We start from the raw sequence: 26,303 nt of genomic DNA, 5'->3' as shown, positions 1-26,303 counted from the left end.
ACCCCTTTGATTATTGTACTAGCGATATAAAAACAACTTTAAAATTTTAAAATTTTTATTAATTATTTTATTATTTTAATAATTTTTAAAATTAAAAAGAGATACTCATTAGACCCATAATTCCTCCCTGACGGGTTCGGGAGAATATGATTCCTCGCCGAACAATTTTCTGAAGCAGAAGACGTCATCCCACCAGTAATCCTGTGCCCATTCCACGATCCCCTCCGCGTTGCCCCATAGCTCGGCCAATTCCCGCCGATCACACCACCGATAATTTCGTACTTGTTCCATATGCCGAAGATTAAGGTATCCGCCGATTTGGACGGATTCCTCGGTTATCTTCTGAAAATCGACAAATATATTTAGTAGATAATATTAATAAACAAATTTATTATATAATAATAAAAACTTACCGGCATTGTGAATATAAGGAACAGAGTCCTCAATAAATTTTCTAGCAGGTGGGTCTTCCAAGATATTATGTCTATTATTTCATGAAGTCCTAAGGACATTCTTGTTAAAAAAATTTGGGCTCAAAATGTCTCCCGATCCAAAAGGCATTTTGCACTGCTTTAAACTTTGTGATGAACATCGCAGAGACAGACTCTCTCCATAAGCTTCAGCCCCATCCCCTCAGATAAATCGTAGTAATAAATATCTGTTTATAAATTCGAGCGGTTGGACATCAGCGCTCACCGTAATGCTGTACGCCATACGCTGTTTTGTTTATACCTGCGGAAAGGACCATGAGAACGCTTAGAAGAGAGAGAGCGTGAGGCGATTACGAGAGATAGCGTGAGGCGTTCATGAGAGAGCGTGAGGTATACGAAAGAGAGAGATAGCGCGAGGCTAGGGACCGTGAGAGAGATAGCGCAAGAGAGATGTCGCACAGTGGTGCCATATACGTGAATCATGGAAAAATAATATAATTTATTAACTTTTAGAGATCGGGCTTTTTTGATGATTTTAATAGTTTTCAATTGCACACATATCAATATTGTTATATTAGAAGAAATAAAACATCAATATAGATCCGATAAAAATTAGTTATATAATATATTTTTATTTAATTAGTGATGACCAATCTAAAACGCGTGTTCAAAACAAAACAAAAAATATATATATTTTATAACAAAAGAGGTATTTTATAATATCTTTGAACTGAGCCTATTAGCCCCGGTCTCCTCTAGTCTTCTCGTTAAGCATTTATATTCAAATAAAACAAATATAAACATTTTTCCATTTTTTATTATAAATATAAATAATCGCACTAAATCGCAGTTGTAATTAATTGCATACGATAATATAGTATGATTTTAAATTTATATAAATTTCTGATTGAAGGGAAATATAGATAATGGTGAGATTTATTCAATGATCAAGATTAGTAAGGGGATTTACGATTTTATAATATTATTCTTTGCATAAAAAAAAAAAATCCGTTTTAAGAACGAAATAAATACGCTTTTATAAAGTTATTATGTCAAATTTGTGAATTCCGTACAATAATTTTCAATGTAAGATCTTCAAAAAAAAATTGTAGGAATATATGGAATAAAAGCATAAAAATTTCATATTCGATGATACTTTAAAATTTTCTTCGGAACGACTCTAATGATGTCCACAGTTTTATAAGCGTTGGACCGCTAACAATGCGAGTTCATACGATTAACAACGCCAAACTCATAAATCTCGAATCTTCAAATGTATGCATGATGATGATCGAATCGACGTTACACCGTATGTTCGATCTCGATCCATGCATTGATGTATCTTTTGATCGATTGGTTAAAATTATCGAGACAGTCGATGTTAAATTTACACAATTTTCAAATATCGCGTCCAATGTAACGAATCCTAAAGAAGTATCAAATGTAATACGCGCTAGCGACGCCTTCAATAAACATCAACTCATCGATTGTGAGCTGGCAGCTTTAGTTTTTAGTCCATAATATGTAAGAAAAAATATATAAATAAAGAGTTTTTAAAGTCTAAATTATGATGTAATTTTTGCATGCATTTCCATTCTCCATCTTTCTCTCACCCGTAAGCAGCTCTCATACATAACTTGTTGCCTGGTCCTTGCGGGGTCTGACGTCATACGGGGAAGGGGAAACGCCAGGCTAGAGACTGAGAGGTAGCGTGAGAGAGAAGAAAGAGATAGCGCATGTGAAGGAGAGAGATGTCGCGGCGAGGTACACGAAAGAGAGACAGATAGCGCGAGGTTAGGGACCGTGAGAGAGATAGCGCGAGAGAGAAGAAAGAGATAGCGCGAGGTGCATGCGAAGATTTTTTTTTTAAATAATATTTTTTTCCAATATTAATAATAATAATTCTTTTATTATAATATTTTTAATATAAATGGGAGGAAAGAGAGGAATTATTCTAAAGTAAAATATGTATTTTTATATTTAAAATAATTTTTTATTCATAAAATAGGTATGTGTAATATTTATAATCTTTTATAGCGACGTCGAAAGCATTTGATATTGTTGTGTGCTCTGAAGCATTTAGATAAACCGCCAGTTGTTCTTAAAATATCTTCATGAATTTCTATAAAATGGGCCAAATCTTTTGTTTGGGGTTTCTGTACACCGAGTTCACGATTTCGTAGAAACTGTACCACCGAAGACATGTCCTTCGATTTTTTCTGAGTCGCTGATTTTCACAACACTTGTAGAATTCTCATTTTAAGTGTCCCAGCACAATCTCCAAAAGTTTATTTTGTGCAAATAGGACACATAACACATGGAAATATCTGACACAATGATTCTCTACAATTGCAATACCATCGACAATCCACTGCATTGTATAATTTAATCACATGCTTTCGTACAGCATACATGTGTCCGAAATCTTGAATAGAGATCATACATGAAGTACATAAAGCCAGAGCACCACCCGTAGCATAATAAAAGTATATGGCGCAAACTTTTGTACGTCCGTTTAGCGCAAGGATTTGTAAATTAAACAGGAATAGACGTGTCCGAAGGAGAAGAAACAGAGGCGAAAGGAGCAGAAAGAAGAATACCTTGAGACATTTCGTCGTGTCGCTCGTGGTTTTGAAACAACGCGCGATTGAAGCGGCGGAATCTTCCAGAGAAACTGGAGGAAGTCTCGTCTCCCGTCGACCGTGTTATTTTCAACAGATATTGTCGATGACTTTCAGAGAGAAAGAGAGAGAGACAAAGGCTAATAAGATGGGAGGATTTTTATAATTAACAGACATAATTAAAGCATGTGTGTGTGTGCTGATATAAAAATAATAATTCCAAATTAACTGATTATTATCTTACACATTTTTCTTTATTTTAAATATGCAAAGGATTGATCATATAAAATTAAGATTATATAAAATATAAACATTTGAAAATAAATTTCAAATTGTTTTGAAAATACTATAATATATGAATAGATAAAATTTTTTAAACACAATTTTCGCGCATAAGTCTAATTCCTTTGCATATACAAGACTTGTTTTCTGACATTTTTCACATTGCACTGAATTTTGTCCACTCATCGTCATAATAGAAACGCTTCTCCAATCATTTTCGAGATTTCGCAGTGTCGCTAAATCATACAAGTATATCGACAGAGGTCTCTTCTATAAAATCTTTCCATCGAACTGTGTCCCACTAGTTTACTTTTTCTAATTAAATAAACGAACTTGATTAAAATTGATAACTCGATCACGAATTTAAGGCAATCGGAAATTAAAAGTCTGGTCTATGCTCTTCCGCAGGCGCGAGCATCAACATATACATAGGTCGGTAACGTGCGTTATACTACACGTTTAACTACGTACTCTTGGCTTCTGGTTACACGAGGAACACTCGTTAGTACACGGAACAGCGAGCGCGAGCGTTTACAGGAAGCGCACCTCCGCGTGACCCGCACGGACCCTTTAAGTATTAACGACGGCGCTTCACCGGCCCTATACGTGATCCTCGTGCTTATACAACGCGATCGTCGTCGCGTCCGTTTCACAGCTTTGGATTATATACGCGCCTTACGACGCGATCGTAAATAGATAGATCCGCATCGTAGGAAGCGAGATCACCCGCTGGGCGACCCGCTGGGTCCGAGCTATTATACGTCCGTTTTATAGCTCGGAATCACCGAATTTGTAAGGATGGGCCGTAAATCAATTTAAGAATTGTGCGTGCTATCGAATTAATAAGACGGGGAAGCTCAAACCGACTCTCCCAAGAAGAAAAAGTTGCCACGTACGAGGAAAACAAAGGGGACCGAGGCAGACATTTGTCGATTCTTTTCGCGCGATTCCTCTTCTTATTTAGGAGCGTCTCGGATTAATTCGCGAGCCTGGCGAACACATCGTGTCTGGTGGACAAATGCCACCCTCGCCGCGCCGTTTACATCAGCCTCGAAAGCAAACACAGACGGCAAAAAGGCCATCCCGCTCGTAAAGGGCGAGGCGTTTCTATCGTTTGCCCTGTGTGTTTCATCTGCTGCAACGCTGACCGTGTTGCGCTTACGTAAGCCGCGCGTTTGGAATGTTTACTTTGGAGATCCGAGCGAGATGCTCGCGCGCAATTATTTTTTAATTACCTCATACCCGTTGCACCGTCATTATTCCTTACGCTTATACTTCACAATTAATATTCTCCACGGTCTTATTACGATAATTACTGCAATTATAATAACGCGGTCCGTTTCATTAAAAATAGATAAAATTGAGGAATATTCACGCACGAAAGAGAGATCTTTCGTATAAGATTAATAACACGAATATCGTGCATAAATAAATTAAGACTGATGAATATATAAAGTTTGTGAAGTGTAGTAAATGAGATATTCGCCAATTGATGATGGCTCTTATTGAGCTATCAAAATACGTGATGACAGATCTCTACAATGCCAGTTATTAATGAAATAAGCGCAATATCAGCGCGAGAGTTAAATTATCGATGTGAAATTAATAAAAACATAGTTTTAATGGATTCTAGAACGCTCCGTTGACAAGTTCGAGCAGCTGGACATCGGCGCTTCCGTAATAAAATTATACTAACGAGGGCACAAAATTGTCGATCATCAGCGTTTGTTCTATACCTTTTGGGAAAATGTTTAAGATCCCTCATAAAAAAGTCGTAAAGATACCATCTACAAATATTGCAGTCAGAAAAATTCCCCTCCTTTGCAGTGATGCAAGATTTCACGCGCGACAGCCATTTCGCGACAGCCATCTTGCAGTGGAGGGGTTGGAGTAGGTTGGCGGCGCAGAGCGCACCGAAAAGATGAGAACCCTTGTCCTTCGAATATAGAAGAGGACAGATATATATCTTTTGTCCTTTATTTTCTTTTGATAGATATAGAGCTACGAATTTCGAGCGAATCCGGAATACTGGCGATAGCGAGTAGGCGATGCGACCCAATATGCAAAAAGAAAATATAAAATATAAAAAATATATTTAATATTATAAAATAATATTAATAAAATTAATATATTTTTAACATAAATTAAGTAACTTATATTTAAAATTTTAATTAAAAATAATTATTAATTAATAATAATTATAATTAATAATTATAAGTATATTTTATATATAAAAATCCACTCTTGGCCAATATATACGCCTTTCTATTAAAAAAGATTTTTTATCTTTAAAGAAATAATTGTAATAAAATAATATTTTAATTTATAAATATTGTTTAAGATTTTATTCTTTTTATTCCCTATTTATTTTGTACTAATGTACGACGTACATATTGTTGCTCAACCGCGAGAAGATGGTGGTTTCTTCCGTCAAAAAATTTAAAATATTGTATATTGGAAAATGTATTTCAATCATTATATTCGGCTTCCCGACGAGCCGTGTTTATCTTTTTTGCGCGTGTCGATCGTTTTACCGCGCGTCTCGTCTTGTCAAGCAGCTCTCCAATCAGCTGTTTGACACAATAACAATCTAGCGACAGGTTTTTGACATTTATGTCTTCGAAATTCGTCGAGTCAGCTATAGACGTTTTACTATAAACATCTCTCGTTTTCGAGCAATTAGCTCTTGATCAGTATATTTCGCTTTAACAAATAGTATAAAGTAACCAAAAATGTGTGTTGAATTGACGAAGCCCCGAAAAGCTCGTAAGCGAAGTTTTGCAGAAGCTTGGCTTACAGACGACCGATACAAATCTTGGGTACGTAAAGTATCATCTGATAGTAGTCTTTATTTTTTTTATTGCAGTATATGCAATAAAACTTTTTCGTGCAATTCAACATACATATTAAGACATGCTGACTCCGCGTATCATCAAAATAATATTAAAAAGAATACATTATCATCTGATAATAATAGTAATGATGATGTTGAGATACCGATAAAAAAATCGCGTAAATCAATATTTAAAAAAGAATGGTTAGATATTGAAGAATTTAAACTTTGGTTACGTAAAGTGCCACATGACGAAAGTTTATTTTTTTGTTTGATTTGCGATAAATCTATCGCTAGTAGTTTATCGCAAATCCATCATCATGCAGAATCCAAAACACATATAAATATATATAAAAAATATCTAGAAAAAAATCAATCAAATTTAGAAGATTTAAATATGCAAAATAAATCTCTTTTGCCATTTAATGAGCGTAAAAAATCCGCGGAAATCAGATATACAGCATTAATTGCTGATAAAAACATTTCTCCTCAAAATACAACAGAGATTCTTACATTTTTTCAACAAATAGGAGAAGATCCTGACGTATTAAAAAGCATGAGCATGAGTCGAACGAAATGTAAAAGCATTATTACAAACGTTTTGTGTCCGATTGAGACGGATCGTGTCGTCAATAAAATTCAAAATACAAAGTTTTCAGTTTTTATTGACGAAACATCAGACATATCTAATAATAAATGGATGACTTTTTTTGTCCGATACGTTGATTCGGAGACATTAGATGTTCGCTCGCAATTAGTCAAATTAATCGATATTGATACCAAAGATTCAAGCGCAGAAAAGTTGTTTCAGGCATTTAAATGTGAAATGTGGAAACTGCAGATACCATTTCCAAATATTGTTGCCTTGTCGTGCGATAACGCATCTGTTATGACAGGAAAATATTTATCGTTCAAAAAAAAGTTGGAAGAACTATGTCCACGTTTACTATAACTTTAACATGCTCTTGCCACTCCGCTGCATTAACAGCGCATACTGCATGTAATAAAATACCTGCGTATTGCAATGAATTTATAAAAAAAATTTCTAATTATTTGAACAGCAGCCCAAAACGTACAGCAATTTTCAGAGAATTTTGTGAATGTTTCCAAGAAACAAATCGCAAAATATTAAAATTATGTGATACACGCTGGCTGTCTCATTATTTATGTGTCGAACGACTTCTTGAATCTTGGGATACAATTAAATATTTTCTTACCGAAATGGTTGTAAGGGGAAAAAAAAAATTCTGGAGAATATCTACTGTCTATGATGAACAACGTAGAACTAAAAGCTTATTTTCTTTTTTTAAAATATACTTTAAATTTCTTTAATGCATTTAATGCATTTTTCCAAGCATTAGAAACCAGAATTCATTTATTACAACCAAAATCTAAAAAATTTCTTTTCCAAATCTGCAAAAATTTTTTAAAAGAAGAGCATTTACAACCATTTTCTGAAAATATTGCATTCTCTCTAAAGGAGAATCAAAAAGATCTTAATGAAGTTACTTTGGGTTCAGCATGTGAGGAATATCTTAACGAATTACTACTGGAAGGTCACGTAGACATTGTTAAAATTATTCGAGAAAATTGTTTAACATTTTATGTGACTGCTGCAGAAGAAATTCGTAAAAGATTACCAATAAATGACACATTTTTATCACAATTAATAGTTTTTCAACCATTTGTAAGCTTATTTTATAATAGAGAAACATCATTCAATAACGTTTCTTTCGTCATTAAAACTATTAGCGGTTTTGATGAAGATGCTTTAAAAAAAGAATGGATTGCATTAGAATCAGATTTTACAATGGAAGAAAAACAAAGCCTCACTAAATTAAATTTTGATAATGCTTGGAAAGAAATTTTACAACGTCGAGACACCAATAATAATGCTAAATATCCTAATTTAAAAAATGTTATAAATACTATTAGATCGCTTCCAAATTCTAATGCCGATCCGGAGAGAATGTTTTCTCTTTTAAATAATGTAAAAACAAAAAAACGTAATAAATTTTCGTCGGCTTCTGTTAATGCTATTTGTGTATTTAAATCTGCATTAAAGACGAGGGGAGAAACAGCTATAAACATGCAAGTTAATGAAAAACATTTGTTTCTTATGTCGGCGGACAAATTATATGCTACTGCTGTAAAAAAAATAAAAATATTTTAAAGCTACATGTTACAGACGCTGATGTTGCCGACATACCTGGTCCCTCGTCTTATTAATATTACATTTTATTTAAAAGACGTCATGCTTCTAAGCATGTAAGAAAATTGTGTATATAAATATATAATAAATATATATATAAATAAATATATATATACGTATACAATTATATGCATATATGTATATAATATATAATATATATATATGCATACAATGTAAACATATATGTATCTCGTATTTATACACACATACACATACACATAATATATTTATATGACGAAGTATATTGGGATGCAATTCACTTTTTAATAATTAATTATATATAATTGACTTTTTATTTCTTTTTTATTTATTTTATTTATTTTTTTATTAATTTTTTTTATTTTAATTACTTATTTTTTTATTTTTATTATTTTATAATTTTAATATTTTTTTAATAATGACATTTCCCAATATACAATATTTTAAATTTTTTGACGGAAGAAACCACCACCTTCTCGCGGTTTCCGTTGAGCAACAATATGTACGTCGTACATTAGTACAAAATAAATAGGGAATAAAAAGAATAAAATCTTAAACAATATTTATAAATTAAAATATTATTTTATTACAATTATTTCTTTAAAGATAAAAAATCTTTTTTAATAGAAAGGCGTATATATTGGCCAAGAGTGGATTTTTATATATAAAATATACTTATAATTATTAATTGTAATTATTATTAATTAATAATTATTTTTAATTAAAATTTTAAATATAAGTTACTTAATTTATGTTTAAAATATATTAATTTTATTAATATTATTTTATAATATTAAATATATTTTTTATATTTTATATTTTCTTTTTGCATATTGGGTCGCATCGCCTACTCGCTATCGCCAGTATTCCGGATTCGCTCGAAATTCGTAGCTCTATTCTATCAAAAGAAAATAAAGGACAAAAGATATATACCTGTCCTTTTCTACATATGTTCGAAGGACAAGGGTTCTCATCTTTTCGGTGCGCTCTGCGCTGCCGACCTACCCCCTCCACTGCAAGATGGCTGTCGCGAAGTGGCTGTCGCGTGTGAAATCTTGCATCACTGCCGCGGGGAGGTTGTTCAGTCAAATTTGTACATCAAGTGGCCCTAAAAAGGACAAACTTTGTGTGTATGTGTGTATGTGTGTGTGAGTGTGTGCTTTTTTAGTAAAACTTTTCTCTAATTATTTTTTTTCTGGTTATTTTAATGTAAGGGAAAGGAAGGATAAGAAAATGGTAGAGAAAGAGAGATAAAAGTTTTACTAAAGAAGCACACACAAAGTCTGCCCTTTTTAGGGCCACTTGATGTACAAATTTGACTGAACAACCTCCCCGCGGTGTATATTGGATAATGCAAATGCCGATGATATGTCAATTTTGAAGCTTCTTATAATATATCTTGGGAATGAGACATCAATAGGTAATGTTTTGAAAACGTCTCGACAAGGGCTACAAGAATATGCAATAAAAAATAGGGGGTTCCATTTGAGAAAACATCGATGACCTGACCTTCAATAGGTCACTCAAGATCAAGTCCATACTTTCATCATCTGTCCCCTTTCAAGTCCTACAACTTTTGTCTGAAACATTTTTCCAAATCTTCCATATTTTTCGAGATAATTGCCTGGGGAGATTAAAATGGGACACCCTGTATATACATATAATCGTTTGACATCGATTTTTTAAAAATTATGGAAATGCTTGGCTTTAAATTTTTTTTAACAAATAAAATTTTTATACATAGTGATTGTATGGTTAAAATTAAAATATGTTAAAAAGTGGCCGATTTTTGCCTCTAAGCCGACATGTATTTGTATGATTGCTTATAGTATTTGACTATAGAATGACGTGGTGACATTCGTTTGTTGTCAAAGTATAAAGAAAAACCTCAAAAATGGGCCATTTATAACCACTATTTTTCTTTTTTATTACAACATAACTTGCCACAAAAATAGATATGAAGGTATGTTGTCAAGGTCGCTGAATACAAATCTGGCTAATCTGGCGTCAGAATTACAAATTTCAAAATGGAAGATCCAATATAACAGTCATTAATTAGTTAAAAAGTAGTTAAAATAGGTTATTTTACATATAAGATTATCTAATAATTCTACTTTTCACTTTGTATATTAGAGTATTTTGTATTTCAAATTGAATTTGGCTTCTACACACTGTATTAAACATTATTACATTCTACTGTATTAAACAAACTTTACATGTATAATTAGATATACATATTTACATCTCTAAAATTCGATATATTCTTTTAATATGATACAGAATTTCTAACATTAATCCTTCTGCCAATACATAATTTTTCACATTTTTTACATAATTTTTTATCAATGTCGGATACCATCTATTTTTTTCTACACATTGGTCTATGATAATTAAGGCCATAGATGGAAAAAGGGCATATAGACTTATGTGCTCTTTTTCTGTAAATCATCTAAATCGACTCAGGTATGTTTTATATATATATTTATATATATATATTTTATATGTTTTATATATATAATATACAAAGGACATTGTTTCTTTAATGTAACAATATTATATAATAAATACGAGGCGCATTTTTAAAGTCCGTTTTGAAATAAAAAAAAGATCTTAACATATAAAAATAATTTATTATGGCCAAAAAACTTCTACAAGCTTACTTTATTTTTTTACATAATCATCATTGACTTCCACTCATTTTTGATATTGGTTCAAGTTTCAACAGCTTCCTAATTCCATTATTTTAAAAGTCTACCGCCTGTGTCTTGAACCAGTTCCCCACCAGCACACGAATGACGAGAGAACGTTCGGTAAACGATCGAACCCGAACCGTTCGTAAACAGTCCGGATGAGCCACCACAAGAACGTCCGATTGACGTTCGCATGGAACGTCCGATTGACGTTCGCATGGAACGTTCGTTCTTAACGTTCAAAGAACGTACGTCTAAACGGAATGTTCGCAAAATATTTAATTAGAATTTTAATCAAGTTAAAGAAATTAATAAAATTTTTAGGTTTCAGGACTTTATTTTGTCTTTAAAATCATGTAAAACAGAAAAGCTAACAATTTATTTCATAAGCCACTATTGTTCTTCCTGAAACATCTTTCTTTTAACCACTCTTTTATTCCATCTTCTGCCTTTCCTATGTCTAGCTTGTCTCCTCTTAATTTTTTAACTGCCGCTGAAATAACAAAATTTACGAAATGTCAAAATCTCAACAAAAAATATTATAAAATAAAATAATGTAAAAAACCTTAAATTTCACAATTTTACTTACTGATCACAGTTTCTTTTAAATGCCAGCTCCCAAATGGCTGTTTTCCTTTTCCGCCTTTCCAATTAAAAAATGTTCCTGTATGATTTGTCATTAGAAGAGCCATAACTTTCTTTGAGCAATCCTTCTCACACTTCCCAGAACTTGCAAACATTAATTTTTTTATCTAAGATTTTTAAAAAATGTGAAAACTTCAAGTAACAAAACATACAATGATAAAGTTAGATACTAATATCTTTGAAATTACAATATAGTCCTTTATGGAAGGATTTCCATTTGTGAGATCTTCAGCACTTTTAGCATCTTCGAACGTTGGAAAAGGCAGGCTTGGGAGTCCCTTTGGATGGTGGAGTACCTCTGTCCTATTCAATAAAAGTTGGCGTATTTCTTCAACAGTCATTTGGAGCTTTGTGTATGCGTTTTCAAGTCTACTAAGTTTTTCGTACTGCAGTCTCATGACTTCTGCAAAATGAATTGAAAATAGTATTCAATACTTAAAAGAATTACATACTTGGAAATAAAAAAATATTTACGAATAGCTGAACGTTTATCAATCTGCTTGACAGATATAGGTTCGTTAGCAGCCGTTTTGTCAGTGGTTTCATTTATTGTCTCGATCTCCCGCTCACTTAAATTCATCGAATCAATCGCTGGCGATTGGCTGACCTCATCAACAAAATCAAGACTTTGGCTGCTAATTGAGCCTGCAATTAAAAATAAATCAAAGAATTTACAGAAGAACATTAGTTTATAATGCCAAACAATTATTAACGAAATAGTATATTTTACTATTGGAATGTGGTTCATAAGTATCATCTGAGTCTTTATTAGCGTCATCCTCAAAAATATCAGAGGAAAGGTCATATCCTTGTACAGAGCTTGTTGCTTGAGGATCCATCTGTTCAAAATCAGAAATGTGAATGTTGTTTCCTGGAAGCAAGGTATAAAATAAAAAAAATTTATTTAAAACTCTATTATATCATATTTTGTAATTTCTGTATATAAATTACTAATGGTGCATTCAACTAAAATTTATACAATCATTAACTTACCATTTTTTTCATTTGTTAGAAGAGCACTTGAAATAGAGTTTGAGGGGCTTTTAACATTTTCCAATAGATTTGAAGCAAGTAAATTATTGTTTTCTAATTTTTCATTGATATCAGCAGTCCCGAGAACAAGTCTTCGAGATTTGTCTGTCATTGCTGTAAAATAATTAATAAAAAATAATTAATGAATACATGAAATGATAACATGAAAGAAAAAATAACATTGTCAGACTCTCTTATTTTCATTAATTACCTTTTTCAATTCTCTCTTCATTTTCTTTTCTTATTTTATTTTTATGTTTACTAACATCGAAATGTTTTTTTGCTGGTTTTTGAAGCTTTACAGCTCCTGCAACGAATTAAATTTATTTTATGTTGTCTAACTTATATTGGTGACAATAAAAATATTGCAAGAAATCATTATAATTCCCATTACTTTTATCACTTCTGTTCTTGCCTTGGCTGGATTGTTTCTTTTTAGTCCTAATGCTGGACTTGGAAACATTGAGAGATGATCTACTGCGCTGCTTTAATTCTTTCTTACTATTACTGGAGTTCGGCTGAGTAACATTAAGTGATGGCCTGCTAAATAAGGCTAGATAAATAAAAGTAAAAAAGTAATTAATATACTTAAATCCTAAAACAATATCTATAACTAAGAGTTTGAAGATATAACCAAGGAAACATTTTTGGACATACCAGTCATTGTCTTTAATGTACCACACGGAGGAGGTGTTGATGAGACTGTAGAGCTCTTTTGGGACTCAGTAATGTCACTTTTGGTAGAGCCAAAATCCAAGCTATCGTTATCTTTGGTCTGAGCATTGATGCTTTGTGATTCAGTTGACACTGAAGGTAAAGTATAGTCTTTATCACTTGCACAATTAACTGTGGCAGTCAGATAGGGTGTTGAATCTTCACTGGTTTTCCTGGAATCTTCTATCAGAACAAAAATAATAATAGTAATCTTATTGCCCATTCATATCTTACATATATATTATAATAGTAATCTTTTTAGCAGTCTTCAAGTAAAATTAAAATAGCAATGGAAAAATCTTTCATTGTTTTGAAAAACAAATCGCTAAAGGAAGAGATTTATAATTTGAAATCTTTTAAAGTTTCCCTTAAGATAAAAATCGCAAGTTATAAATAAATGAGATAAAATTACTTACCTGTTTCTTCAAGTAAAGGCAAGAAATTGAACGTTGGCAAAGTAAGACTATTACCCTCTTGTGAGGCAGGTTGAGACTTCCTCACTTTTATCGGATTTTCATCGTCTTTATCTTCGAACAAACATGACGAATGAAAGTGTTTTCTCTTGCGAACACCTCGACTTGTCTTGTCTCTATCTGCATCAGATTCTAGATCAGTTTTCTCAACAGCCCGTTTCAGCTTCCTCCTTGCTTCTTCATATGTCACTATAGAAATAAGAATAATAGGTGCCAATTTTATGATCAAGATAAAATGAAAAAACAAAGAATGAGACAGAATTTACACAGATGAATAAAAAAAAGCATTATATCTCTTCAATTTAACACAAGCAAAAAAGAGCAATGAGAGAAATTATCTTACCAAACCAAGCACGAATAGTGGCTGGATAGGTGTTGAATTTTGCAGTGGGTTCCATACATTTCTTGGTCGCAATGCCTTGTTTTTGGGGGGCTAAATAAGTAGGATATAGACAATTTTCTCCATCTTCATTCATCCAATTGTACGCTATTATGCACACATCCAAATGCTTCTCATTACCAACAGTAACCTCAAGGTCTGCAATTGCATACTTTTTTTCTGAAAAAATATAAATATGAAGGAGGAATAAGCACACATTATATTACAGTATAATAATCAACAATATCAAATTCTTAACTGTTGCATCCCAGTTATAAATAAAAAATAACAAACTTTACATAACATTATTAATAAAAATAAGTATATGCACTCAATTAAAAATAAAATAACACCATACACCAAAGAGAGAGCAGAAAAAGCTGTTCAAAACAAAATTAATAAAAATGTTAGTCAATGCAATGATGACCTGATATCTCGTTGAAAAATAATTTCAATATAAGATACCTTAATCTGCGTACCAATGATAACAATCTTAAGCATTTCAATCACCTTCAAAAGGTTGAGATAGAAATTAGAACCATATACAATCACAGAGAGCAAAGCTAAAGTAATAAAAAAAAATATTTTAATTCAAATTAGTGCTTATTCCTGGTCTGCAGAGTCATGATTCTGTCTGTTATATTATATGACATATCATTCTTCTGCGTGCTGACTTTCATAAATGCATTCTAATAGAAAGATACGTTTCATTGTTGACATAGAAAAACATTAGCACCACAATCAACAGGAAATAAAGAGCGGAGCTATAATAATAACAAATTATATCACACCGAGCCAATATTCAGTTTTCATACCTCACGAATTTGCCATTGTCATAATTTCCAAACTATTCACTGAAGATCTCAAGTAAGTTGTGTCCAAAGATGAGTCCTTCAAGTTAATGTTCCTCTTGGTTGGTCATTTCTAATTATGTCTATTATTATATTTGAAAAATCTTTTCAATTTTTTACATGAAATTAATAATGTTTTCTCCTAGCTTATTCTATTCTCTGTAGAGAACTATTTGAATCGAGCCAAAATAACAATATGTATTAACTTCATAAATAAATAGATAGATAGAAAGATAAATCGATAGATAAATAAATATATTATAAAATTTGTGATGTTATTTAAAATGAACGCAGTAATGGGATGGCAATATTATCATTCTTGCAAGGTAGAACAACATATTTAGTTGTTACTTCATTAACAGGGATTATAACATTTCTTTGAGTCCATTTCATATCACCCAGATTATAAATTCCAAAGTAACTAGACTTGCATGGATAGTCAAAAAAATTTTTTTTTGTATCACAAATATTAGCAACAATCACAACATCACCACTTTCTAACTTCTGGATAGAGCGTACAGAGGCAACACTTTCTTTGTACTGGAAATAGCTATCTCGCCTGTGAACTGAACTTAAAGTGAACAGAGATGATGTCAATGTCTTATAATTGTTGCAAAAAAAGTGTTCAGTTCGGCCTTGTAGGGTATGTTGTACCAAATATTTTTACCATGTACCAAAGTTTTATGCATGAATGTAACTGCTGATATTCATGGTGCAGCTTACGTTGGTAACATTGTTCCTGCGTAAAATTTCGAAATCAGAATTGTGATTAGCGATATCAAAAACCTTGAGAAACACCGAAATTCAAATTTAACATTTTTTACAATATTTCCATACCCTACAAGGCCGAACTGAACACTTTTTTTATGTACCTGGAGGCCATATTGGGTCGGCCATTTTGATTTCCATAATTTTAACATCAGATTCAGTTTCTGCGACCCCAAAAAACCCCTATACTTATTTAATGTCTTGAAATATTCAACTTATTCCACTTGATGCATAAAATCCAACCCTTGTCGTTTTAACCCTTCAGAGCGAACCTTGGCCGATAAAAGAAAATACGTATCGAATATTTTTCATAGTTCTACAAATGTGCAAAGTTTCATTAAAATCGGTGAGTGACACTTCCGTAGGTTTACTTGTTAGATGAGACTGGAAATTAGCTGCCCTTTCAGAAAAATCATTCAAAAATTGTCTTTCAGCTAGCCTACGTAATAATTGTTGGGTTGGCTTGGTTGGAGATCTTAGCATCTGTTTGAAAATTCCCAAATAGCTTTCAAACGGAAATGCACTTATGTTTGAGATTTCTCCATACCTTTTACATCCTTATGAAGATGCAACAATCCATGAACGTTGTAAACACAAAACTTCTCTCCAAATACCTCTCTAGTAGAAGATAATATGACAAATTGAGCTATAAGATCTTTAGCAAATGAAAAAAAGTTTTCATCATCAATAAATTTTTGTACAGAAAATATCATAATTGCTATTTGAAGCATTAGAAATAATTTGTACAGAGTTTCAGCTACAACATCTTTCAATACTACACATCCTCCATAGAGCAGAAAAAATCTCAACTGGGTTCCCTTCCATTTCCCTAATTGCTCCAGTCCAACTGGTTTGCGGGTAAATTCTTGTGGAATGTGTTTTCGCAACTCCACCAATCTCCGAGAGATCTCAAGAATGTTTTCACCTCTCAATCGCATTCTTGATTTCGTGCCCTTTAAAACAAATTTTAAGTATCTTTTCACTACACCTTCAAGAACTAAATGGAATGGGTCAAGAACAAACTGAGAAACCATTTTTAAATTTAATCTTAGGAGAGGTGAAACCCCATCATGATGCTCTGGGTCTGATTGACAGATAAAATCCTCGTCTGATCTAAGCCCAATTATTTTGGTAGCGTAACACATTCTGTTAAAAATATAATCTCCTGGTTGCCTACACCTTTCACAAGCGTCATAAGCTGCATGACCCACAATACGTTTCACATATTGCCTAGCAGGTGCATCACATATAAAACATCTAATATAAATCTCATACTTATCTTTACCAACAGTTAAGCTATCATTCAATAACTACAAATACTCTACTAAAAATGAATGCAGGTAATCCTCAAGAGGGTCAGGTTTACCAGTGCCAACAAAAAACCCTATCACAAATGGCCTGCTATCCTTTAAATCCAAAGAACGACATAATATTGGCCAGACGTCTGTAACTGTACTTTTTGTCATATTGATCTCATCAATATTTATGTCTATTCCTATACGCGTATTGCAATCAATTTTTAAACCACTTTCCCTTACACGTTTCTGTAATCCATCCATCAAACCAACATGAACATATGAACCATTTTTTAGATTTTGAATTGCCGTCTCCCTGGCGAGTGTGATTAAGTGTTCTTGGATCTAAAGGCAATTCAGGATGTGAGGGCTTCAGGATTTTCAGCAATGCTCTACATGCATCTAGCGTTATATTATACTGCACATTCCATAAACGTAATTTTTGAGATATAGTATTGACCTGATTCTCTGTGTCACTCACCTCACTTGTGCTACAGGTGGAAGTTTCAGAGTTATTTTTTTCAAACAAGTCATATCTCACACGAATCATGTCCTCTTCAATATAATTCATTTCTATATCGTCATTATTTTCGGCATTGCTTAGCCTATCACTTGACAAACAAAATTTATCACAATTATTTGAATTATTATTGTGTTGATTAGAAATATTTAGATTGTTCAGTTGGTTGTCTTTATCACTACTCAAATTTTCTAATACTAAGTCATCTTCTATAAAATGAAAAGAAGTTGATAAATCTACTTCTTCATCTAAAAACTGCAAATCGCTCTCAGTGATTCCAGCAAACACTGCTGAAGTTTCAGATTTAGCCTGCCGTCTAATCTGCTTTAATCCTACAAATCTCCTCTGTAAATTGCTCATATTACAACTAAGAAACTCAATTTTATCACATTGAAATTAGTTTTACATCTAGAGTATCGGCTCAGATCTAAATAAGAAATGTACAAACTAAGCAAGCTGGAACAAAAATAATTAAACAAACTTAAACTAAGATAGAACTATAATACATTTTATTTTATAATGTTCACGGTATGATTATATAATAATAAATAATCATCTAAATATGGAAAAATTGTAAGATCAACGGCAAGACACAAAATAAGATTGCAATAGTTAAGTAGAAAAAGGAAGTCTGACATCAGCAACTAATTCCATCTAAATCAAACAAAACAAATAAACAAAATAAAATGTAAATATTGTTCTGAAACAGTAATACCTTTTACAGGGATTTTTATAAATCTCTTATAACTTCTAAAAAAAAAAAAATTTTTTTTTCAATAAAACTTCCAAAGAAAATTAATTTGCTCTTAAAATGTATGAGAACATATTAATATTATTTGATTTCAAAACATTATTTGATTCCAGGCAGATATGTTTATCTTTAGAAAGAAATAATATTCATACCTTCCATGAAGCAATCTAACTCACTCAAATGTTTACCTCTAGAGAAATCACGGAAGCTGAAACTAAAACAACAAGAAATTAGCAAATTTTTACATATTAAAGTTTGAAAACAATATATATTAACATCGAATTATTAGATTTTTGTTTAACGCAGAAAATTGACATTTATTTATTGCGCTGCAGAGGGATTAATTAGGCACATAAAATAATAAAAAAATACTAATTGATATAAAAAATATTAATTGATTAATTCATATCAGAATTCACATCAAAATTGTAAGTCTATATGTGAAAGAATAGGTTTCCAAATAAAAAATTGGAGAAAAATTGAAGATATAAATATTATTGTGCATTGTGATTAAAATATATATTGGAAAAATATATAAACATTAAAGTACTCAATAAAATATTATGTAGACTATTTTAAATACCAAAGGAAAAGTGGCAGAAAAAATTTGCAGTAAAATTAAAAGAAAGTGGCTCTTACTAAAAATCATTCTTTATTATAGGTTATGAGTCCTTTACTGATTAACCTCGCAATAATTTGCAAACAAAACATAAAAATTAAATACAATGAGAAGAAGAGTACTGAAAAGACTGTGAAATTTCAAAGATTAAGTGTGTTAAAATAAAAATCAAATTTTTTCATCCGCCTTATTTGTGCATGCGGATTTGGGTGCACATCGACCGTCAAATATTTAAAATTCTATTAGCGATTCAAGGCATTTGATCTTTCTTTTTATTGCTCAAATCGTACTTACCTTGACAATACTTATTCCAAGAAGAAAAAGAAAGTTCGAATCAAAGTTCCGTAAATTCGGTCACTCATCAACTATTGAGTAAAGAGAAATAGGCGGAAGTAAATCACTGACGGAAGTCATGGCAGCATTCACTTTTTTGACGTATCAACGCCACCTGCAGTCACTTGTATTGTTTGTTATTTTGCGCACAAAAAAAAATCACTATATAATTTTATCTGATCATGTATTTATGCTTTCTAGTTGAAAATAGCAATTTCACTATTCATTATATGTATAGTTGGCAAATAATTGGCTGATGCCCATAAGTTTATAACGGCCGAAGATACTCGAGTCATTCCGAACGACCACGGAACGTTCAGGCGACATACGAGATATCTTGTATCTTCGGGCGGCTTCGCCGCTCGGCGATTTTCGTTTGGTTGGTTCGGGGAACGCACGATTACGCGCACTCCAAACGAAAATTCGTTTACCAAACGTTCGCCCGTCGTTTGTGTGCTGGTGAGGTTAGTAATGCTGTTGTTTAGTACGCTTTTCTTTTTGTTTTTTCATTTGCTTTAAGAAATTGAATAGACAATTCTGAAACCGTAAACCGCTAATTTTCAATAATGTTTGTATTTACTTCTTCCATTAAACCTTTTATCATCATTGTTGGGCGACCGCTACGCTCTTCGTCATGAACATTTGTTCGTGATGTGTGTGTCTTTCTCTAAACAAACGACACCATTGCCTAACTTTACTGTCACTCATAACATTTGGTCCAAAAACCTCACAAAGTTGTCTATTAAATTTCCTAACGGCGAACTAAAGAACGGCGTTACTATAACTGGTTCAAGACACAGGCGGCAGACTCTTAAAACAATGGATTTAGGAAGCTGTTGAAACAATATCAAAAATGGGTGGAAGTCAATGATGAGTATGTGAAAAAATAAAGTAAGCTTGTAGAAGTTTTTTGGCCATAATAAGTTATTTTTATATGTTAAGATCTTTTTTTATTTCAAAACGGACCTTACTTTAAAAATAATAATAATTATATACAAGAGTAGACTGAAAAGATTTGAGCCTAACATAGAAACAAGTATTTTTTCGGTTAAATTCAGTTTTATTTTTCAACATAGTCTCCTTTTAAGTCGATACACTTTTTCCAGCGATGCTCCAATCTCTTTATATTAACCTGTCCTAACAGTAGTTGGCGTCTTGCTCAGCAAAATAGGCTTCTACGGACGTGATGACCTCGTTTGATGAAAATCTCTGACCTCCGAGCCAAACTTTGAGCTTAGGAAACAGAAAAAAGTCGCTGGGGGCCAGATCTGGTGAATACGGTGGGTGATCAATCAATTCGAATCGCAATTCGTGAATTTTGCCCATAGCGACCGTCGAAGTATGTTTTACAAAAACACTGACATCGACTAACACAAACGACTGTCAAACAATAACTGAGCGTCTAAAGTGGCTGAAATTTTCAGAGGTATTTTTCAAAGCATGTACAATTATAGTATCAAAATAGTTTTGACGAGTAACGACATTTACATGTTGAGGCTCAAAAGTTTTCCGACGACCTATGTATATGGTACAATATACAATATATATACATATATATTACATATATCGTATATATATTAAATATATATGTATATTATAATATATAATATATTATATAAAATATATAATATATTATAATATTATATAATTATTTTAATATTTATTTAAACAATATATAGAAAGTTATAAACTAAATAATTATCAGGGTAGTTAAATTAATCGACCAAAACTAGCCAATAAATTTGTCTAAGTTACGACTTTTTCGACTATATGGTTGTGGTCCTTTTAAAGTATAACAGACAATGAGATATTAATTAAATTTTTGGTCGATTAATTTAACTACCCTGTTGAATAATGTACTAGCAATATAAAAATAAAAAACATTCATAAAATATAAATAATTATATTTAATTAAATATAATTATATTTAATAAATTTAGTTATATTTAATTAAAAAAGATATCACTTTTTTACGATTTTATTCTATTTATGGAAAAGGAGCACACATAAATCAATTTTTTAAAACTCATAAAAAATCATACAAATATCATCTTCAAATCGTGACCTCTGTTTTCAGAACGTTTAAAGGATATATTATACATCTTTAAAAAAAATTGGTTTAATCGCATTATTTTTCATTAAGTAATATTCTAATGAAAACTTTGAAGTCGATTTTCTCGAAATAATATTTTGGCGTATGTGCCCTTTTTCCACATTCATGGCGTCCATTTTATTTATAGAAATTGTTGAGCATCGAACAGACGTTCCATTTATGTTTTACGAAATTTTCGAATACAAAGGCCTTTCAAGAGAATTTTATTTTAACCGAAGAAAACATCCGACACAGTCTTATAACATTTAAAAACGTTTTGTATACTGGGGTATCTATCATTGACACACACACACACACACACACAGAAGGGATAAAATGTGATAATCTTTATATTTATTACTAAAATAGTTTATAAAATCGTTCTGACTAATGTATCTCAAATAAACCTAATATAATATACATATATTCTGTATGTTTATATTATGACTAATGTATATCGAACCTACTGTACCTCGGCGAATTTATCACGGTAAAAAAATTTCCGCTCTCTTTATCTTCTTTGTTTACTCATGTATGATTTATGACTTCGAGCAATTGCTATTGTCATGATACGATGAATCATGGGTTGTTTATATTTTAAGATAGCCTTAATTATTGGTCAAAAAAAGACAATAGTGTTTTCTATGTATAGATATTCTGGTGAATAAAAAGGTATTAAATAATAAATAATAAATTATAAAATACAAATAACAATAAATAATAATAATAATAAATAATAGCAATAATTAATAATAAAAAATATTGCATGAAAATTGTAAAAGTGTTCTAACTGTGCTTATTTCGAATTATCATTAAAAAATCAGTAAAAAAAGAAACAAGAAAAAATTAAAAATAAAATATTAGTAATAGTAGTGATGGTAATAGTAGTAGTAATATATAGTAGTAATTCTTAATATTTTTTAAATTATAGATCAAAGTTAAAAGTTATAAATTATATCTTTTTATAAAGCAAATGAAAAGCAAGAGAGTGAGAGAGAGAGATCGGCTAATCTAACGGGATGTTACATATAGGTCTCGATGTGCCATTGTGAAATTGTGGAAATTTACGCGGACATTCAACAGCAGCGTGTGAATTTTGTCTGTAATTCAGTACAGCATTATTTCATCGTTGTTTAAGACTGACCTATGATAAAGACAGTGATGATGTTAGCGGCGATAATAATTCTATGTACGTTTTAAATCAGAAATTAATTTTTTATTATAAAGTTAAAACTCGTTTTTAGTCTTTTAACGTACTCATTTATTAGATATACAATTGTGACAGAAGATTTCAAAGAAATCTTTGGCAAATGTTTCTTTAAAGTTGAAACTTTGTCTGTACATCAGTGTACATAATGAGAAGTTCTATGAGTCTTAAATTTTTTACACTTATTCTATTGTATTTATTAAATTTTATAAAAATTTATACCTATATTGAAATTTATATAAAATTATATGATATAATAAAATTTATATGATAATAAATATTTAATATTATTCTTATTTTTATTTTATTTTTAAACAAAGAAACATTAAATAGAACAGTTCTAAGAAAACATACATTAATTTTTTATTAAAATTTATATAATTTTACTATTATAAAAAAATAATAGTAAAATGCTTTGCTTTGATTGATCAATTCGCTAATGTCAACAGTAATTCTACCTGCAAACAAGTCCGAAATCGTTAGTATAGTACGACTTTTATCTCCAACGTTTACGGTAATGCTCCACCCATAGACATATAATATGTAGACCCGAACATTGCCTATCTCTCCCGTAGTGAAATCGTATTGACAGATTAGAAAGAGACGGATGCTCAATACCGTAGATCTATCTTTGTCTAAAAACGCAGTGGAAGAGAACGAAACTTGCGATCATTGGTGAAATGGTCCCTGATCCGTCCCTAATCCATTCCACTCTTGAGAATACAAAAGATTGCAAAAGAAGGACAGATCTAAGGTGCTAAGCATTTGTCCTTTTCTAATTTGTCAAGACAGCTTCGGCCAAATGCTCGGTCTATACATATATTATATGTTTATGGCTCCGCCTAATTGTAAATATTCTGTTGTCCATGTGTCACAAACATATGAAAACTTTCTCTTTTCAAAATAAAAACTTTCTATTGTCATTTGACAACTTAAGTGATCCGTAAACAGACAGTAGCTGAAAATAAAGAAAAGTTTCTTTTTTTATTATATTTGAAGCTTTACAGGATTTCGGTTTGTATACTGCAACTTGAATACTGCAACTTGTGTACTACAAGAATTTAATTTATGACCTCCAGTGTATATAGACCGGAACAAATCGAAACTTCTGGAGCGAGTCAAATCATTTTTTTAATTAAAAATTGCTATATTTCGTAAAATATTCGTTATTGTATATTTTATAGTACCTATAAAAATAAAGTTTATTGTTTGATATATAAAGTGTTTTTGTTTGTGAGCTTATCGTGACGTATGTTTAGAATGTCGCATACTGCGAGTTCAAAACAGATATTTTGAAAAGACGTGAAAACTTTTATTTAATTCTCAGATAGCTGACAGCGTATAAGGTTAATATTGGTCATTTATCATTATTATAAGGAATTGCATTATAAAAAAGTGGCAGATTATAAATTCAAAAATAGTAATTGGATTTAAAGTTATAACGTTTTAAGTGAAATGTCACGAAATATCGGAGCGAGTCAAAATGCTATATAAATTCATAATAAGTCGAAAAACCTAATAAAATTACTACTACTATTATATATATATATATATATATATATATATATATTATATACATATACAAATAATTATAAAAGTAATTTATTGTCAATTTCAATATAAATTAGATGTTTATATAAAAATATTGTCTATATTTTAATCAGACACATGTATTTTTAAAAATGTATGGAAATGATCGGATAACCAAATGTTCACGTGATGGTGTAATATGATAAAGATTATTCCACCTTCAAAATTACAAGAAAAAGAATATTTTATTGTGCCACAACTGTTAAATTAAAATTATGTTAAAAATGTATAACTTGGTTAAAAAATTAATAAAATATATAATTTAATTTGTTATTATATTGAATTTACATTAAAATTTTTTCATTTAATGAATTTTGTTAATAAAATTTATAAAAGTTAAAAAAGAAAGTTTTACCCTTTTGATCTCTCCCAAAACTTTTTACATGAAAAAACAATTTGGAGTATTGTTTGTATCTATATATTATAGTATAATAATTAAAGAGTATGTTCAAAAAACGCATTTTTCTTAGCGTAATAACTCATTGTCAGTAACAAACCATTTTAGAAACATACATATTTAGAAAACAATTTTTGTAAGGAAAACTTTAAGCTTTTATATTGGAAAATCAAAAATTGTCGCAGACTTTATTGAGAATATTCGCGCGCGCGAAATATATTAAGTTATACATTGAATTTTAAAAATAGGTTAATTATTTATTAAAAAGTTAATGATTCGCACGAAACTTATCCTTACTTTAATTATTGTTTACTTTTAATTACTATTCTTTACTTTTAATTACTATTTTACTATTATTTTATCATTTTATTACGAGTTTAATATCCGAAACGTATCGATATATGAATAATAAAAGTTAATGACAATTGCTACTTGGAAAAGAAAGAAAGAAAAGATTTTGTGACAGAGAAAAAGAATTAGCAAAAAAGAAAGAAAAACATAAAATATGCCATTTTTCTCAAATTTAAAGAGGTTTTGGTTTACAATACAATTACAATTACAAATATATTTGCATGTATACATTATAAATTATAATTTTATATTATAACCTGAATTATATATATTATAAATTGAAAATCGGAAGATAAACAAAAATTGATTAGAATTGTCGTCGTCATAATTGTTTAATTTTAAAATACGAAATTGTATTAACAATAAGTTGAAGAGTATTAAGTTGAAGCGTAAAAAAGTTTATATTTTATAGTAATAAAATCTTATAATAAATATACACCGCAACACTAGTGTTTATATATAAATAACATTATAGATTACAAGAGAAGCCATTTATTTCTTATTTAATAATAAATAAATTGAATCAGTATTGACACGAAGTTTATAAATTTCTTTTGTATAATTTTAATAATAGAATTTTTTTTACTAATATTTTGAATTTTAAATTAGAGTTGTAGAATTTCAAATGGGAGATCTCTCATAAGCATAATCTTATTCTAAGTATATGTGCATTTCCGTGATTTCGAGATTATCATTATTTTTTTTAACGGAATCATTATAATTTTTTTACATAAGTCGATTCCTCGTAATATTTGGCAAAAAATTGTTAGAGTTGAATAACTGAAAAATGAATGGTTTTATGGAGATATGGTATATTTCATTCTGACACATATTTTGTCAAAACATATGAAATATCTTGTAATATACTCATTTTTCGATAATTTGAGGTGATGACGTGGAGGAAAGAAATTAACACAGTTTTTTTCCTAACAAAAGATATTTATTCTGTATAACTAAATTAAGAGTATAAAGAATTCGAATGAGACTTAGTACTGCTTCTTCGTACGATCGAGACGAGAGCTAAACCCGGAATGTCTCTCGGTTTCTTCGCTTGTACTTTTAGCGAAAAGAGAAAGTCACAATAATGTAGGCAATAAAAATTGGGAAAGGTCTGGGCGAAAGGGATGGAAACTTTTTCGTATAGAACGTGTTGAACATATGTGGAAATGCCATTATTTAATATGCAAAGATTTGCACGTTCGGGATTCAAGATTTAAACGCCATAAACCTTTACCCTT

General features: G+C 30.9%; 2 protein-coding genes across 2 annotated transcripts; both read right to left on the bottom strand.

Moving 5' to 3' along the window:
- Positions 1–11,395: 11,395 nt before the first annotated feature.
- Positions 11,396–20,754, bottom strand: LOC145947162 (uncharacterized). The gene is made up of 14 exons (XM_083056945.1): positions 20,571–20,754; positions 19,201–19,225; positions 18,629–18,690; positions 14,256–14,471; positions 13,856–14,101; positions 13,383–13,622; positions 13,120–13,278; positions 12,937–13,032; positions 12,687–12,839; positions 12,424–12,564; positions 12,168–12,338; positions 11,882–12,096; positions 11,638–11,800; positions 11,396–11,541 (listed from the first exon to the last, which is right to left on the bottom strand). Exons 1-14 carry the CDS (start codon positions 20,752–20,754, stop codon positions 11,432–11,434), a joined length of 2,181 nt encoding a protein of 726 aa, XP_082913071.1. The 3' UTR covers positions 11,396–11,431.
- On the bottom strand, positions 16,167–18,282 carry LOC145947168 (uncharacterized). Its single transcript, XM_083056956.1, has 2 exons — positions 16,942–18,282; positions 16,167–16,863 (listed from the first exon to the last, which is right to left on the bottom strand). Exon 1 carries the CDS (start codon positions 18,083–18,085, stop codon positions 17,423–17,425), a length of 663 nt encoding a protein of 220 aa, XP_082913082.1. The 5' UTR covers positions 18,086–18,282; the 3' UTR covers positions 16,167–16,863; positions 16,942–17,422.
- Positions 20,755–26,303: the final 5,549 nt, after the last annotated feature.

The sequence above is a fragment of the Prenolepis imparis genome, unplaced genomic scaffold (genome assembly GCF_030444845.1).
Source record: "Prenolepis imparis isolate NDT839.2.m4 unplaced genomic scaffold, iyPreImpa1.0 SCAF_49, whole genome shotgun sequence".
Taxonomy (NCBI): domain Eukaryota; kingdom Metazoa; phylum Arthropoda; class Insecta; order Hymenoptera; family Formicidae; genus Prenolepis; species Prenolepis imparis.
The sequence above is the reverse complement of the archived record's forward strand: the minus strand, read 5'-3'. Positions and strand labels throughout refer to the sequence as shown.

Bases quoted from the DNA above. Each gene is read 5' to 3' on its own strand.
- LOC145947168 (XM_083056956.1), bottom strand. From the start codon at position 18,085: ATGAGCAATTTACAGAGGAGATTTGTAGGATTAAAGCAGATTAGACGG.
- LOC145947162 (XM_083056945.1), bottom strand. From the start codon at position 20,754: ATGGGCAAAATTCACGAATTGCGATTCGAATTGATTGATCACCCACCG. The intron at 12,339-12,423 runs GTAAAATATACT...TTTTAATTGCAG, and splicing joins TTATGAACCACATTCCAATA to GCTCAATTAGCAGCCAAAGT. The intron at 12,097-12,167 runs GTAAATATTTTT...TTCATTTTGCAG, and splicing joins TGATAAACGTTCAGCTATTC to AAGTCATGAGACTGCAGTAC.